Source organism: Sinocyclocheilus grahami, unplaced genomic scaffold (assembly GCF_001515645.1).
Source record: "Sinocyclocheilus grahami isolate Dianchi unplaced genomic scaffold, SAMN03320097.WGS_v1.1 scaffold70.1, whole genome shotgun sequence".
NCBI lineage: Eukaryota > Metazoa > Chordata > Actinopteri > Cypriniformes > Cyprinidae > Sinocyclocheilus > Sinocyclocheilus grahami.
Window position 1 is genome coordinate 1,264,301 of NW_015505249.1, and position 17,655 is coordinate 1,281,955.

The window sequence follows — 17,655 nt, forward strand, 5'->3', positions numbered from 1 at the left end:
ATTACAAATATATATATATATATATATATATATATATATATATATATATATAATAAAATTAAATGAAAATAATTATTTATTTATTAATTAAATATAATTTAATTTAGCACTTATCTAAGAATTTCACTACAAGAAAGAAGACCATAAATTGGAAATGAATCTTATTATAAAACTAAAAACATGAATACTAAAATATATTTGAAGTTGTATAATTGAATTTAGTAGTTAAACAATTAAATAAGTATTAATTATTATATAATTAATAATTATATATCTGAATTTAAAAAACTTGAAATTGTTGAAAAATAATTAAAAGTGATTAAAATATTGGAAAATAAAATAATAAAAAAATTAAATTACATAATCATTAATTAATTAATTATTAATATCAAATTAATTAATTAAAATAATTTAAAATGTTGAAAAATAAAATAAAATGTAATTTAATTTAACAAACAATTTGGCTATGAGAAAGAAGAAGTAAAATGCAATGAACCTTTTTTTCCTTTTTATGAGAGTAGTTCATTTATATGAAAAATCCAAAACAACTGATTTCCTAAAATAAATTAAATAAAAAAGACTTCAAATGTCATATGTTTGCATGAAAGAGCATTTGATTATCCCCTCTGCTTGTTTGACTGTACACTTGCATGTGCAGCACATTAAAAATAGCCATTTAGCATTACAACAAACACCTTGTTTCTAGACAAAGCTACAGTATTATGAAAACATCAGATCTATTGTCACGCTACATTTCTTGACATTTAGACAACATTTCTAGAACTAGTTTCTAGTTCTTCAACATTAAAGTCAAAACAAGACACATTTTGCTTTTCCATGTAAAACATTGAGGAAAAAAGCACACAGAATGAATCTGACGGTGCAATGTGTCTCTAGATCAGGGGTGGCGAACGTCGGTCCTGGAGAGCCGCAGCCCTGCAGAGTTTTGCTTCAACCCTAATCAAACACACCTGAACAAGCTAATCAAGGTCTGAACGGTTACTAGGAAGCTACAGGCAGGTGAGTTTTAATTAGGGTTGGAGCTGAACTCTGCAGGGCTGCGGCTCTCCAGGACCAGAGTTCGCCACCGCTGCCCTATATGGTCACTAGGGGGAGGGGCTAAAATAAAAGGCCTTGATGATGTCAGCAGAAAAGGAAAGTCATTTCAGAAGCAGTTTTTGATGAAAGATTATGATACCAAACATGTTTTTCTTTGAATTGTGTGAACCAGTGAATCACGATAAGACCAAGTACGTTTATCAACAAAGACAAAAAGCTGGATTTTGATTTCATGTTAAATTTAAGTTAGCTACTTTGTTTGGCTACTTCCTAAAACTGAGAGAAACATGATTAGATTGGTACTGAAGTATCAACATGTTACTTTTATTTAGAAAAAGACACTATCAGGAATTTCAGAAGCCAAAACATCTTGAGAACATGTCTGGGGGTTTCTAGAGGTTACTAGTCTTTCCTGGGAGGGTCTGAGGTTTGATTGCTGCGAAAATATAACAACCAACTGCATCTCATCAGCACATTTGATCACTTGTGAGCTTGAAACATCAAAGTATTTTGCAATGTGCAAATCTCCTTTTTATGTTACCCACAAGACATCTGCTACGAATGCAACCTTTTGTAAACCGAGCGAGAGACGCTGCTGATGGATGGAGCTGATAGATGCTGGTGGTGAAAGCGAGAGGAGAGATGAGGAAAGCGATCGAGTGTAAGAGAGAGGGTTAATGTGGCAGCTGTGTTACCGTTCTCCTGGCTGCTGAACAGACGACTCGCGCTCGACACGCTTTTGCCGATGTCTGCCAGCGAACGCAGGTTGGACTTCTTGGTCTGGTGGCGATGTTTCCGCAGGAGAGTGTACATGACCATCTCCTTCAGATCGGCCTTCAGCTGCCCGCTCTCAATCTGACTGTCAGTGATCATTTCTGAAACACACAGACACATTTCAGCATGTGTGCACTGCAGGGTTGGAAACGAAATACGAAAACATTGTTACGTATTTAAAATACAAAATATGAGTAACTGTAGTTCATTATATTTGCATTTTAAATGGGTGGTAATAAAATTACAGTTAAAGCCGAAAAGTATTTTAGATTACCAAAGTGATTACTTTGATTTTTAATGTCATTTATTTTTTCAATATTAATGTAAAATGACTGGAAATTTTAATCACTGGTGATTCTGACTCGCGTGCAGCTGTTCAAACAGCAAACTGGCCTGCAGAGTGCAGACTAAAGACGACTCACTACAATGCAAGAGAAAACCAGAAAGCCAAGCACGTAATTGTCATGGAAATACAAAGACGATATTACATATAAAAAGACGGAACATCACAGAGCAATGTAATTTTTGTTTACCTGCAACAAAACTTCTCTCGGCTTCAAAGGAACATCTAACCTTGAAAAAGCATCTTAAAGTAAGTTGTTCTCAGTAGGGATGGGCGATAGCACTTATTTTGTTTTCGATACGATACCGATACCTTAGAAGGCCAGTATCGTTGACACCGATACCGATACGATACTTTTAAAGGCCAATATCGTAGATACCAATACCAATGCCGATACTTCTAAACTGAACTTTTAAATTATGAAATTTATTAACATTAAATTACTAAGAGTAAAATGGCTAATGATACCCATTTACTATTATATTTGAAACGCATTTTAACATTCAATACGCCTTAACTGCAACTTATTAGGTTATATTTTTGTTTAAACATGGTTAAAATATGTTTACTGTAGTGGTAACCATGGAAATCTACAATTACTACAGTTAAACTACGGCAAAGACTATAGAATACCCAAGACGTGTCACTCGTATAGTTTTGGATGGGGAAAAACGCAACGTTCAATATGGTCGCTCAATCTAATCTAATTCTAAATGAAGGAGCCAATCGCTAATCGGTAAGGTCAGCGCGTTACTGTAGCTGCTGAGACATGTGCTCAGGACTGCGCATGAGCACTGGCTGATCTAGCCTGGATAATACGCTTTTTCTAACGCTATTTGAGCAAAATAAACATGACACAGTTGATATCAGATTTCTTTGGTAATTTCAAATATGAAATTTAATCGCAAGCTTAGTGAACAGTTTTGTAGAATTTGATGTTTCCTCATTCAAAGAGATAGGAGTTGCACTTGCATGCCAGAGAGGCGTTTCAAAGATGGCCGCCGAGTGACATGACTTGTCTTAAAGGGACTTTGACTAACTATTATATTTGAAACGCATTTTAACATTCAATACGCCTTAACTGCAACTTATTAGGTTATATTTTTGTTTAAACATGGTTAAAATATGTTTACTGTAGTGGTAACCATGGAAATCTACAATTACTACAGTTAAACTACGGCAAAGACTATAGAATACCCAAGACGTGTCACTCGTATAGTTTTGGATGGGGAAAAACGCAACGTTCAATATGGTCGCTCAATCTAATCTAATTCTAAATGAAGGAGCCAATCGCTAATCGGTAAGGTCAGCGCGTTACTGTAGCTGCTGAGACATGTGCTCAGGACTGCGCATGAGCACTGGCTGATCTAGCCTGGATAATACGCTTTTTCTAACGCTATTTGAGCAAAATAAACATGACACAGTTGATATCAGATTTCTTTGGTAATTTCAAATATGAAATTTAATCGCAAGCTTAGTGAACAGTTTTGTAGAATTTGATGTTTCCTCATTCAAAGAGATAGGAGTTGCACTTGCATGCCAGAGAGGCGTTTCAAAGATGGCCGCCGAGTGACATGACTTGTCTTAAAGGGACTTTGACTACGGTCACTTTAGTAAAACCATGGTTAATTTTCGTAAGGGACTGGCAGTGACAGGCTGTTGCACGCATAAAATGCAACCTTTTTATTCTGACAGTGTATGATTTATGTTAACATTACAGAATAGAACATGATCAATATGAACTTTTAGCATTCAATTTAAATAAATGCAGTTGCACACAAACTATGTAGGCTACAATTTCAATTTGTTTATTGTGAAATAACTCAAACATATGTTTTTTCTGTCCTCTTATGAGCATTGTTTTGGGCTTCAGTTCCCAAAAGCAGCCCTGTTTGAATGCACTGTCAGAAGTGAGTGAACGCTCTGTGATTGTTTGGTTCTGTCTTGCAACATTTGCGCGTGTTCTGATGTGCAGGAAAATAGTTCTATCCTACACAATTATTCGCTAACATAGGATATTCGTCCAATTTAATGCATATTATACGCATTATTTTTTGTTAAATGAACAAAATCACTGGTAAATAAAACACACCTTAGTATCGATATTTTTTATTTGAGTATCGATACTTTCAATACTCGCATCAGTATCGATATATCGATATTTCAGGATAGATACGCCCATCCCTAGCTCTCAGTCTCAGGTTTGCACGAGTTCTTGTTTTTCTATATATTAATAACACATGGTATAGTTCAGCAATATCAATTGAGGAAGAAGAGTGCTGCTTTGCCGAATATTAGCGTGATTGCAAACATGATGCTGATTTTATGCAATTCATAGCAAAAAGTTAATATTTAGTGACTTTCTTAAAAGAACAGTATTGTCTGATTTGCTCAGGAGCGCCAACAAGAATGGTTCCGTACAACCGATCGTCTACTTACACTAAAAGCCAATCTGGTTGGTATTGACCATTAAAAAGATGCCTTTTTAAGACACGTGGTGATAAGATTTGAGTTTGAATCCACCTTATGCCGAACTCATTCAACCCCCGTTCTTCTCCCTTTTCCCATCACATATCTGTTTGCAATAAGTATTCTAATTACTATTTACTAAATAGCATCTAATTACTATTACTTGTTGCAAAGAAAATACTGTTGTTTTCCTACACTCTCAGTCTCAGGTTTGCACGAGTTCTTGTTTTTCTATATATTAATAACACATGGTATAGTTCAGCAATATCAATTGAGGAAGAAGAGTGCTGCTTTGCCGAATATTAGCGCGATTGCAAACATGATGCTGATTTTATGCAATTCATAGCAAAAAGTTAATATTTAGTGACTTTCTTAAAAGAACAGTATTGTCTGATTTGCTCAGGAGCGCCAACAAGAATGGTTCCGTACAACCGATCGTCTACTTACACTAAAAGCCAATCTGGTTGGTATTGACCATTAAAAAGATGCCTTTTTAAGACACGTGGTGATAAGATTTGAGTTTGAATCCACCTTATGCCGAACTCATTCAACCCCCGTTCTTCTCCCTTTTCCCATCACATATCTGTTTGCAATAAGTATTCTAATTACTATTTACTAAATAGCATCTAATTACTATTACTTGTTGCAAAGAAAATACTGTTGTTTTCCTACATGTGTAAATAGAATTTATGGCTATTTGCACTTTATGCAAATAACCACTGCCTTCAAAATAAATCCACATCAGAAGAGGTGCGCGTCTGCGAGAAACATTTGGTTCCCGAATGAAGCCGCATTTTGAACGAATCAGTCGAGAGAATGATTCAATTACATTCATAAAATCACTTGCTTCATTCCTGAATGAATCAGTCCTTTTGAATGAATCGAATGATTCCATGAATCTTTCATTAAGACACCTCCTACTGGCGGTTTTAGTTTCATATTTAAAAACATATTTTCCTCCCATAATTTTTTATTTCTATGTTCGAAATGTTATATTTAAAACATTAATCTCATAGCATTATTTATGCATTTATAATTGTTTTAAATGCATTCATACAACCCATTTTTATTTAGAGGTGGTTAACATAAAAATAAGACATCAAAGTTAAAATGCCCCTTACCTTAAGTATTCCAAAGTATTCTAAAGTATTTAGATTAAGTTACTAAAATTCAGTAATCTAACGAAATGCATTACAAAATACTTTTTAAAGCATATATTTTGTAATCTGTAACGAAATACATTTTAAAAGTAACCTTCCCAACCCTGGTGTACTGCTGCTTTAAGCTGGGTTTCTGCAGATTTTATGAAAGTCAATTTAAGACCAAGTAAAGGAAAAAATTGAATTTTAAATAAATAGGAATAAATGGAAGTAGACACAATAAAATACTGTATTAAAAAAAATTATTATAATAAAAAAAATGATTTAGCTTAATTAAGAATTTCACTACAAGTTTTTCTTTTGGGAGTTGAACATTTATATTTTAATTCAAATAAAAATCATAAATAAAAAACAGTAATTAAAGAGTTTAATTAAAAATAAATGCAATTATGAAAAATAATTACAAATTATTACAAATACTGAAAAATAAATAAAATTAATTTAGCTCTTAACTAAGAATTTCACTACAACGAAGAAAGACATAAAATGTCAATTATTATTTTTTCCTTTTGGTAGTTACACATTTATATTACACAAAAAAAATACTAAAGTTAATACTAAAAATCAGTAGAAAACACGCTAATTTATATAACTGAGTTTAATTAAAATAACTCAAATAAAAAACTATTACACAATTACAAATACTGAAATTAATAAAAATAAAAAAATTATAATTTAGAAAGTTGATATAAAATGCCAATTAATCTTTTTTTTTTTAAATGTATGGGACTTTTATGGGAATTTAAATTATATGAACAGTCTGAAACAACTAATTCCCTAAAATATCAAATAAAAAAGGATTTCTAAATATTTTTCCCCCTTTTTTATTTATTCCCTCAGCTTGCTTAACTGTATATGTAGCGTGTTGGAACAAAGAAATTTCTGATCCAATTTAGGAACTTTTCAGGCCTTAATTTGTGAAAGGGTGAATCATTGGTGAACCATTTAAAGCCTTTTTTAAAACCCCCAAAAAACCCTGTTTAAGGAACCCAGAAACCAAAACACTGCTCTGAAGATCTTTTTTAACCTCTAAAGAACCCTATACAGCCATAAAGCATCCTTGAAGAAGTGCTGATGTGCAGTTTTACCGACGATCTGCTGAAGTGAGTTGGCCTCCATGTCCAGCTTGATGGTTCCTTTCTCGATGCAGTTTTTCAGCTGGAAGAGTGAGTGAAGAGACAGAGTGGCTACATGAGGTTTACTCCACCGTTCTCCACCCTTCTCCACCTTCTCCTCAAACTTTATCCACCTGAGAAAAACACACAACACACATAAATGTACTGAAAGCAACTGAGCAATATTTAGAGCACTGACGTCAGTTCACTTTTGAAAAAATACCATGAAAATACCATGTTTTTTGGGCATGCCATGTACCATGATAATGACATTTCATCTTTCATGTTACAATGAGAATATTGTATTTTGTGAACATTTACCATCATAATGCCATGTATTTTGGGCATGCAACGGGTTTTACTGAGGTACATGCAAAAAATACCATGTTTTGGGCATGTTCTATGATAATACCATGTTTCTGTGTTAATTTTTGGTCATCGATCACAGTGTATTATGTACCATGATAACATATGTTCTATAAAATATCATATTTCATTTTTATACTTTTTGAAAGAAATGCACTTTTATTCAGCAAAGATGCATTAAATTGATTAAATGAATAGATTTTTTTTCCACAAAAAAATATAAAGCCGTTTTCCACTATATTTAAAATCGTATAATTTATTATGTTTCCAACACTGATAATAACAATGATAATAATAATCAGAAATGTTTCTCTACAGTAAAAATCAACATAGAATGATTTCTGAAGGATCGTGTGACACTGGAGACTGGAGTAATGATGCTGAAAATTCAGCTTTGCATCACAGAAATAAATTACATTTTTAAATATATTCAAACAGAAAACAGTTATTTTAAATTGTAATAATATTTCACAATATTACTGATTTTACAGTATTTTTGATCACAAAAAAAATGCAGAAGAGACTTTTTTCAAAAACATGAAATAATCTCTTTTGACCAGTGATTTATATGAATACGGTAATCATTGATTATCATCGTTCTACCATCTCTGTACCATGGTATTTTATGTATTTTATGCTTGCAAGACCATATTATGAAGACCTTATATTTGCCTTTCTGCCAACTAACTGAAAGCTTTCTGATGTAAAATAATAATGAAATGATTCAAACATTCTTAAAGCTCTGCTGCCCTGTTATCAGCTTACCCATGTCTGCTTGAGCGAACATCTGTCTTAGACAAACGATACCCAAGCACACAGATATCCTTTAGAGCTCTGTAATCTTGTGCAGAAAGGCTGCTGAGCTGCGTTTAGCCAAGCGTGGGTATGATATCCGAGACAAAAGTGATACATACACACACACACACACACTGCGGCTTTGATATGTTACCTGAGACTCAGGTGAACCCAGAGACCCATGGGAACTCTGGCTTTGTGCATCCACACACACACACACACATGTGCACAGACATGAAAACACTGGGCTCTTTGTTTGCAAATGGTTTCATTTTAACATGATCCATGTAGCTCTTAACACGTAAATCTGGAACATGCAAATCCAAAGAAAGAAACAGTATATAAGAGTCGCTGTATGAAAGGAGCACCATTTGAGTCCACACCATTTGATGACTTAAATATTAATTCAAAATTAATCAAAAACGTACAATTCTGTATTTGCACTTTAATTTGTTGTATTTGCATGTCTGTGTAGCTTAAATAAAATGCACTGGTTTTCAGATTCACATTATAAATCACATTTATCTAAATAAATAAATAAAGGAGAATCTCTCCATGTGAGGTTTTATCCCCATTAAACTATTATTTCCCTAAAAATAATAAGTTTTAATTTTCACATTATAAATCATATTTATTTAAAACAAAACAAAATAAATGCAATAAAATAAATAAGAAATAAAATAATCAAATCATCCATGTGATTTCCCCCTCAAAACAGTTGTGAAATGTCAGTTTAAATGTCATTATGAAAAGGGAGTGGCATCATAAAAGTTTTCAGAAAAACTCATTTCAAAAGCTTGTTCTACTAACATTTGACACCTGTCTTTTATTTTTCACATTAGACAAGATTAGCCAAATACAACATATCTAAATCATATTCCATTGAAATTTCTTTTCAACTTTACATAATAGAAAAGTCACCCATTTCATGGAACGATTCAAAAACATGATTTACCTGTTAAATAAAAGTTTCATTTAGACTCAATTACTAGTTAGCAAGGCCTGTGTGTGTCGGTCAGTCGATACGTTCGTGACAGGAAAAGACCTGCAGTAATGGAAAAAAATAAGCATGTACCTCTCTTTTAGTTCAGATGCATTTTTCTTTTGTTATATTTGGTGCCGTTTTCTGCTTGACCCTTATTCTGGAGCCCAGACTCTTATCTAATAGCATACGTGAGTCAGGTATGTGTGAAATCCTAAGAACAGTCAAGTGGCACACTAAAATCATGAGCACCTGGCAAATGACACGAGTGTTGAATACTTCTGTTGTTTTAGCAGAACCAGACGAGATGTCTCCCCCTTTCAAGCGTGCGTTTCTGACCTACATATCCGTCTGAGGACAAAACAGCTGGAAAAAAACATTGGCTGAAGTTAGCCGAAATCTGGAAATGATTTTGGGGGAACTGAACTGAACTGAATGACGAGTTTTGTCTTCTGTAGAGCTTTTTATAGCCGAATCAAATTCGTTCACAGTTGACGCATTTAGCTTGACACAGTTATTGAACTGAATCGAATTAACACCGAACTGACTGGAGCTGAATAACGACACGATTGTCTTCAGGAGAGCTGCTAATGGCTGAACCGAATGAATTTACACTACTGATCTGAATCAACACTGGATTGACTCAAACTGAATAATGACTCATTTGTCTTTTAGAGCTGCAGAAATTGATTTTGTCTCATATTTGATGAAGTTGTTTTTATTATTTTAATATATTCCTTGAGGTTCACTTATAATCGAGGTTAATAATGTTTTTTTGCACAATATATATTAGGGCTGAGTATTTACACAAATTTCACAATTCGATTACATTTTGATTCACAAGCTTGCAATTCGATTATTTTGGATTACATCAGGTACAGTCAGTGTTGGGAAGGTTACATTGGAAATTTAATAGGGTACAGATTACAAGTTACCCTATTTAAAATGTAATAAGTAGTGTAACTATTTCAATTACTTTATTAAAGTAATGTAACTGATTACATTTGATTACTTAAAATGAATTTACACTACTGATCTGAATCAACACTGGATTGACTCAAACTGAATAATGACTCATTTGTCTTTTAGAGCTGCAGAAATTGATTTTGTCTCATATTTGATGTTGTTGTTTTTATTATTTTAATATATTCCTTGAGGTTCACTTATAATCGAGGTTAATAATGTTCAGAAACACTGTCTTGAAACATTGGTGTCTCATATTTTAGAGCAGTCAATGCAATTTGGGAAAGAAATTAATTAAATCTGTATGTGGGTGTGTGTGAAAAAAATTCATTTTCAAAAGTAACTGTAATGTAATTACAGATTTTTTCTCAGTAACTGTAACTGATTACAGTTACATTTATTTTGTAATTAAATTACGTAATTCCGTTACATGTAATTAGTTACTTCCTAACACAAGGCAAATTTTCGATGTTTTTAACTGATAATCATTTTCAAACATTTAAACCAGGCAGGTTTAATCTTACAGTAGCGCTCAACACTGCATGATTACTGTGAGACTTCCTTCATCACTTGAATTAAGATTATAATAATTTATTTTTTAAAGCACAGCCACCACAAACTCAGACTTTGAGATCGTTCTGAGGTTAAATACAGCTTTAAAACCATAACAAGATATAGTTTAATAGCGATGATACCGTTTTTTTTAAATCAAATCTTTGCATGACAGGAAACACAGGCATCTAACAGTTCATCTTAAAAAAATAAAGCATATACATAAACCTAAATAGGATATAAATCATATAAACGTGTCCTATTCTGTGTCTTGAAACATTGGTGTCTCATATTTTAGAGCAGTCAATGCAATTTGGGAAAGAAATTAATTAAATCTGTATGTGGGTGTGTGTGAAAAAAATTCATTTTCAAAAGTAACTGTAATGTAATTACAGATTTTTTCTCAGTAACTGTAACTGATTACAGTTACATTTATTTTGTAATTAAATTACGTAATTCCGTTACATGTAATTAGTTACTTCCCAACACAAGGCAAATTTTCTCATGGAACAAAATCTCTCAACTAATGCTGTCAAATATACAAGAGAGTCAGTTTGTACTATACATTACTATAATATTTTGAATGTTAAAATTAACTGATTCGTATACAAACACTGAAATTACACTCAATGAAGTTTTTTATAATAATAAAGTTATAATACTAACTTTAAAAATTACATGTTTATATTTCAAAAGACGAATTGGAGTAGAAATATAATTATTTAAATGGTGGCTGTCATAAAAACTTGACAGAAACATAAATTAAATACTGAAGAACAGTAGAAATGATAATCTGAATATGTTATATAGTGCTTATATTTAGTGAAATGCTCCTCGCTAGAGTTAATTTTTCTAGCTGACTAACCAGTTTATGGTCACCGAATATGTTTTTTTTTTCTGAGGTTAAAGTGACGGTACGCGTTATATTGTTTACAAGCTGTTATACTGACGTCTTTCCGCGGTTGAAACACTTATTGAACGATTACAGGATACGAATTTCAGTAAGTAAGTTGTACTCTTTCTTTTAACATACCTTTGGATTTTCATTCATGTTTATTCGTGCTGAAACTGTTATTAAAGCGGAGGAGATGATCAGTTCATGCGCGCCTCGTGTTGCCGCTTCTCTTGAAGTGAGGTGCTACAGCAATCTGTCACCGCCAAAATGGTATTTATTGCTTGAATATTGTAATAAAATGGACAGAATTTGACATCTGAAGCTTTGTTTCATATCAAAAGTGAAAATGCACGAAGCTTATTGTGATTTATTGGATGGGAGGCGCGCTACAAAAACAGGCTAGACTAATTGATTCTTACATATTGATTAGTGTATGCCAGTGGGCGGGGCCTATGGTGTGAAGATGTATAACTATTGGTTGATTTCTTGCTCTGGAGGTGGTCATATGCAAATATATTCGCCTGTGTGGCGACAAAAATCCCACAATATCCAAACAAGCAATTTTTGCTTGATTAAATAAATGCTTTGTTTATAATGAGGAGGATGTTTTAAGCTATGAAACTTGCTGGATGTTTTAATGGTACAAACAGTACCGTCGCAAGGGCTGTGCCAAGTATGCGACCGCACAGGCCCTCGCTCCTGGCCTGCTTTTTATGTCATTAATGTCTAACGTTAATTTGTTATTACTGTTTTTCCACCCATTTTGTCCTTTGAAAGACTAAAAATAAGCCGCTTTTCCACTATCGGACCGAACGGTTCCAAGAACGTTCTGGTACGGTTTGTACCATTACGCATTTGTATTGCATTCCAAAGAGCTCCGTTATCAGCACCACAGTGGAAAATCGGCACGGAATGAAACAGTTACGCAAAGAGAACCGTTCGGCCTGATAGTGGAAAAGCGGCTTAGTCATAGCTGATAGACAGTATAAGACTCTTTGTATAAGAATGAGTAAAGCTGTTTGTTGTTAGGATGACAAAAAGTTCAAGTTTTCAAGTTTCAAAAAGTTAAACCTTTAGGCTGGTCTGCCTCAGTGGTTCGACAGCGCTCATCAAAGTCAAAATGATCGAGATGGCCAATCAAATCAAAGAAGGCGGGTCTTACTGTCACTGTCACCACGCAACGAGAGTTCATGGAAAGATGTAAGTACAGTAGTACTGTATTAGAAAACTGTTTTACGATAGAAATATTCAGCGACCGACAGTAATATTTCGTCGTTTTGAATTGAAAATATGCGATCATGATTCAAGTAAATCATAAATGAACGTGACAAGAGACGTTTGCGTTTTCGACTATTAGACATACGAATAAGAGTGAATGTGCACATTTTAAAATAAAATATTATTTTCAAATAGTGTAAATTGATTACTACTTCATTATATAACTACAAACCTAGAACTTATTTTAGCATTCTTATTTACTTATTTAATTGCTTTATTATTATTATGCAGTAGATCTTACAATTCTTATGAACGTGTGCGTGACCGTGATTCGTGCGCAAGCATGTCAGTGAGCACGGCATCACAATCGATCAGATGCGTGTTAAAGTTGCGTTCGTTACTATAGCACCCCCCCACCACACACACACACACACACACACACACACACACACAAATTGCAGAGGGCCTCGCGTGTCAACTTCACACAGGGCCTTGCACCCCCCTTGCGACAGTCCTGGGTACAAAGACCTCTTATATGCCAAAAAATCAAGGCAGATTTTATTTTTTATGTTATGATAACTTTAATACGCACTATAGTGCCCCTTGTGGCAATGTTGAGAAAAAAAATACGACATGGATTGGAATCAAATTGCTTATGTATCTATTCCAATTCTCATAATGTGTGTTTTTACACTTTACCTGGCTGTTTCCTTCCACTCCATCTCTTGACCGTCAACGGCCAGAAGCTCGTCGAGTTCAGTGAAGAGCTGCGGCGGAGGAGGACCGCTGTCATCTTCCCCCAAAATAAAGCGAATCCTCTCTGCAGCTGGAGAAACTGACGGGGAAACAACAAACCAGGGGTGAGAGAGGCCTAAAAATACTAGCTATTATAATCAAACAATAGATACAATAACAGAAACACGCAAGATGACAATAATGCTCTGTCTGCATAAGGTGTGACTGTAATAGAAATCACAATGTTATTTCCTTCATAGGTGTTATGTAACATCAAGATGAATGAGCTTTTTTGTAAATATCCAGTGTGTTGCACCCAAAAAGTGGTCAGTATGTGAGTTTTTTTTTTCCTGGACCAACAGAAATAGATAGTGTTGCGAAAGCCAGAACTGACCTGCAACAGAGAAGTTTTCATATGTGAAAGTGTCTGCATGAGGAAGCCTAGTTTTTATTCATAATAAAAGAGCCTGTCAGCGCTTCTCGCAGTGTTGCATATGTCATAATGTTTAAGTGCCGCCACACCTTTTCTAAATGTGTACACTTTTACATCACAAAGACAAGGCCTTTTAAAGGTAAAACTAGAACAAACAAAAGGTTTAAGGCATGATTTTTGGGATACTGATGAGATTTTTGTCTACGTCTGGGAAATCAGGTTTAAAAAGGGCCTTCCAGACAGACTGCTAGTTAGGGAAGTCAGTATATGTGGAAATGTCTCGGTTGCATTGCAACATAGTGACTGACTGAATATTTTGATTCAAGATCTCAAGGTCTGTGTATCAATGCATGCCATGCATGTGTGCAGATGTGCATGCTTTCAATTTGGCCTCAGGTCAAAGTAAAGACATGTAAGGACACGATGAAGCTCTCAGCAGATACAGATACACACATATCAACCCATTCATTAGTTTTAAGGATTCATTTGTCTAATTCTGTGTACTTCTAAATATATATTAAATACTAATACAGTACATTTTTAAAGAAATGATACAAGGATACATTTGATTGATCAAAAGCGACATTTATAATATTACAAAAGATTTATATTTCAGATCAATGCTGTTCTTTTGAACTTTCTATTCATCAAAGAATCCTGAAACACAGTTTCCACAAAAATATGAAGCAGCAAAACTGTTTTCAACATTAATAATAATAATAATACATGTTTCTTGAGCAGCAAATCAGCATATAAAAATGATTTCTGAAGGATCATGTGACACTGAAGACTGGAGGAATGATGCTGAAAATTCAGATCTGATCACAGGAATAAATGACATTTTAAAATATATTCAAATAGAAGACAGTTATTTTGATTTGTAATAATATTTCACAATATTACTGATTTGACATGCATACTGATTTTATAAATGCAGCCTTGCATACATTGTATATATATATATATATATATATATATATATATATATATATATAAAGAATAATAAATATAGATAATACTACTATAGATATAATTACGAATTTCTGAAAACTGTTTATGTCTTTGTCAAACTCAGAATTTCAATTGGGCAACAATGAATTTTAAGAAAGTTCTGTTTTCTGTTGTGACATCAAACAAAAGCAACTAAAATACTTTCTTAGGATTTTCTTATCAACAACAATACGGTACTTGTGTCTATTTTGGCATTATGAACTATTTAGGGCTTGTTTAAAAAGAAATTTGAAACAAAGAATCATTACAACGACAAAAACACTTAAAGGGGTCATATGATGCGATTTCTATTTTTCCTTTTCTTTAGTGTGTTATGCAGCTATTTGTGCATGTATACGATCTGCAGAGTTACAAAGCTCAAAGTCTCCCACAAAAAGATTTATTCTATCTAAAAGTGAAGGCTGTTCCAGATAAAACACCTCATTCAAACACGCCCCCACACGTCTACGTCACGATGTAGAAATATTTGCGTAATGCCGCCCAATTGTTCATGCAACGAAAGAAGGCATGGTTTCAGGAACAGCAGTATTTGTTGATGCGGCCATGTCAGGGAGACGCTGTGTGATTCAGTGCGAAAGCAAAAGCAAAAGCACTTTATTTGGCCTTCCGGAAGTAGATGCAATGAGGAATCATTGGTTAAGATTTATTTACAACAGAACAGCACAACCAAGATGTTCGAATTTGTGCAACGCATTTTATGGACGACAGTTTTGTGAACCTAGGAGAATAGCCTACAAGGCTGGCTGTGCACAAAGGCTTTTTCTAAAAATAAATGGGTAAATTCCGACTTTGCTATGACAATCTGGCGCTTATTCTGAATCAGCTACTGTAAGTATGTTTTCTTAATAGTTTAAGTATTTGCTATTGACTGTTCAAATGCAGAGTTTTGCGCCGTGTAGAGTATTGCGTTGTGTGTGTGTTTGTGTGTGTGAGAGAGAGAGAGACAGGGTTACATCACAGTGGAGTCAGCTTTCTTAATCGCGGCTTGTGTACTGCAAATACATACGAGCATCATCACTGTGTCTGTCACGCGACTCTGTTCCCCTTTCGGGCTTGAACTGATGGTAAAACTAGGGACATTATGTCTAGTAAAGACTAGGGTCTTTACATTTATGTTGAAAACTGAAGCTCGCGATTATGGAAAGGGGCGTTACATTTCCGACGCGTGCTTGTGGTGTTCGGCCAATCACAATGCACTGGGTCAGCTGGCCAATCAGAGCACACTGTGCTTGTCGGAAGGAGGGGCTTTGTAGAAAACGAAGCGTTTGAGAGAGGCGGGGCATAGAGGACCTACAATAATGTACAGTATTTGAAAAAGAATGGGTTTTTTTAACATTAAAGCATGTCAACATATTCTCTTACACCAAATACACAAAATAATGATCTTTAAAATAGCATCATATGACCCCTTTAATATGTTGCCCTATTTCTAGAACTAATAAGCAACTTTATGACATTTATAGAGAGATATTTGCATATGAGCTCCAGTGCAGCGATCATTAAACCAAAAAAGAGACAAACCAAATACTAAAACAATCGTAATAATTACTTTTATGACATTTATATGGAATTTATGATTTTAATTTATGACACTATAATGGAATAAAATAATAATAATAATAATTAAATGAGAAAAAATGCTAGGCAGTGGCACCAGATTTTACACTGGACACTGATATTTTAACATATCAAAGGCTTTTTAACATGCTCTGCCTTTCTCTCTCTGTGCATTTTAGCACATTTGCAGCATGCTCAGCTAATCTAAACTAAACTAGCCAAAGCTGGATGATTGTTTTCCTCCCTCAGCGGCCTTAAAATGGCCCCTCTGGAGAAAATAAGACTGTGTTGTACACAAAAGAGTGTGAAAGAACATCCCTCTGGCCCATGTCTGGCTCCGTGCCTCCTAACCTGGGCTAAAAGTTAACACTTCTTACCACAAGCGGCTAAAATTACCCATTATACCAGCAGCATATACTCAAACTAGCGGCATTGCTGCGATCAGCTGACCGTTAATGCTAAATCCAGCCACAAATCCGGGCAATGAGCCGTTCATACTATTGATGTGAGAAATGTGTTTGTTAGTTAAACCCAGTGACTTACTGTAAGTACTGACTGTGTGAAACGTGTGATTCTCCCAGGACTGACAGTCAGAGAGAGCGACGGAGAGCTGGAGCGGGTTCACTGAGGATAAAGGTGACTATGCACTTGTTTAGCTCGATGCTTTGCCTTTTCAGCCGTGTCACTGATTAGCAGAGATTAGCACACACAAAGACCTTTAACTGAGGCTGTGAGCGCCGCTTTATCTCGTTCTCGTTCTCGGCTGAATCATATTTATTTAAATCACTCCCTGATTCTCCAGAACATCATGGATTGCTCTGTGATAAAGGCCTGGGAAATATCTGTGAAGGTTGTCATGTGAGACATCAAGAATTTTTTTTATTGATTTATTTCTTTTGTGAAACGCAGAATGAGACGTCTGAGCTGCTGCTTTAAGAGAAATCCTAAATCCTATGGCGAATCCTAAAAAGTACTATAAAATGTAATCAAAGTAGTCAACGTGACTTCTGAAGTAATAATATAATAATTTATAATATTATTTTAATAATAATAATATAATATAATAATTTAAGTCAATTCAGACTTGACGTGCAAGAATGGATGGTGTTTGTTTTTAACCATCTGTTGCCAGGATGAATCTTTGTTTTTTCTTTTTTACTATAATTATATTATTCATTTTAATTCATTTAAATGTTATATATATATATATATATATATATATATATAT

General features: G+C 34.3%; 1 protein-coding gene across 1 annotated transcript in view; it reads right to left on the reverse strand.

Moving 5' to 3' along the window:
* Window positions 1-17,655, reverse strand: part of LOC107585434 (electrogenic sodium bicarbonate cotransporter 1-like) — a 61,030-nt gene that overhangs the window by 25,624 nt on the left and 17,751 nt on the right. Inside the window, exons 4-6 of the mRNA XM_016272452.1 lie at window positions 13,391-13,526; window positions 6,894-7,054; window positions 1,755-1,934 (exon numbers count right to left, since the gene is read on the reverse strand). Of these exons, the coding sequence (XP_016127938.1) occupies window positions 1,755-1,934; window positions 6,894-7,054; window positions 13,391-13,526 (477 nt within the window). The remainder of the gene's footprint in view (window positions 1-1,754; window positions 1,935-6,893; window positions 7,055-13,390; window positions 13,527-17,655) is intronic.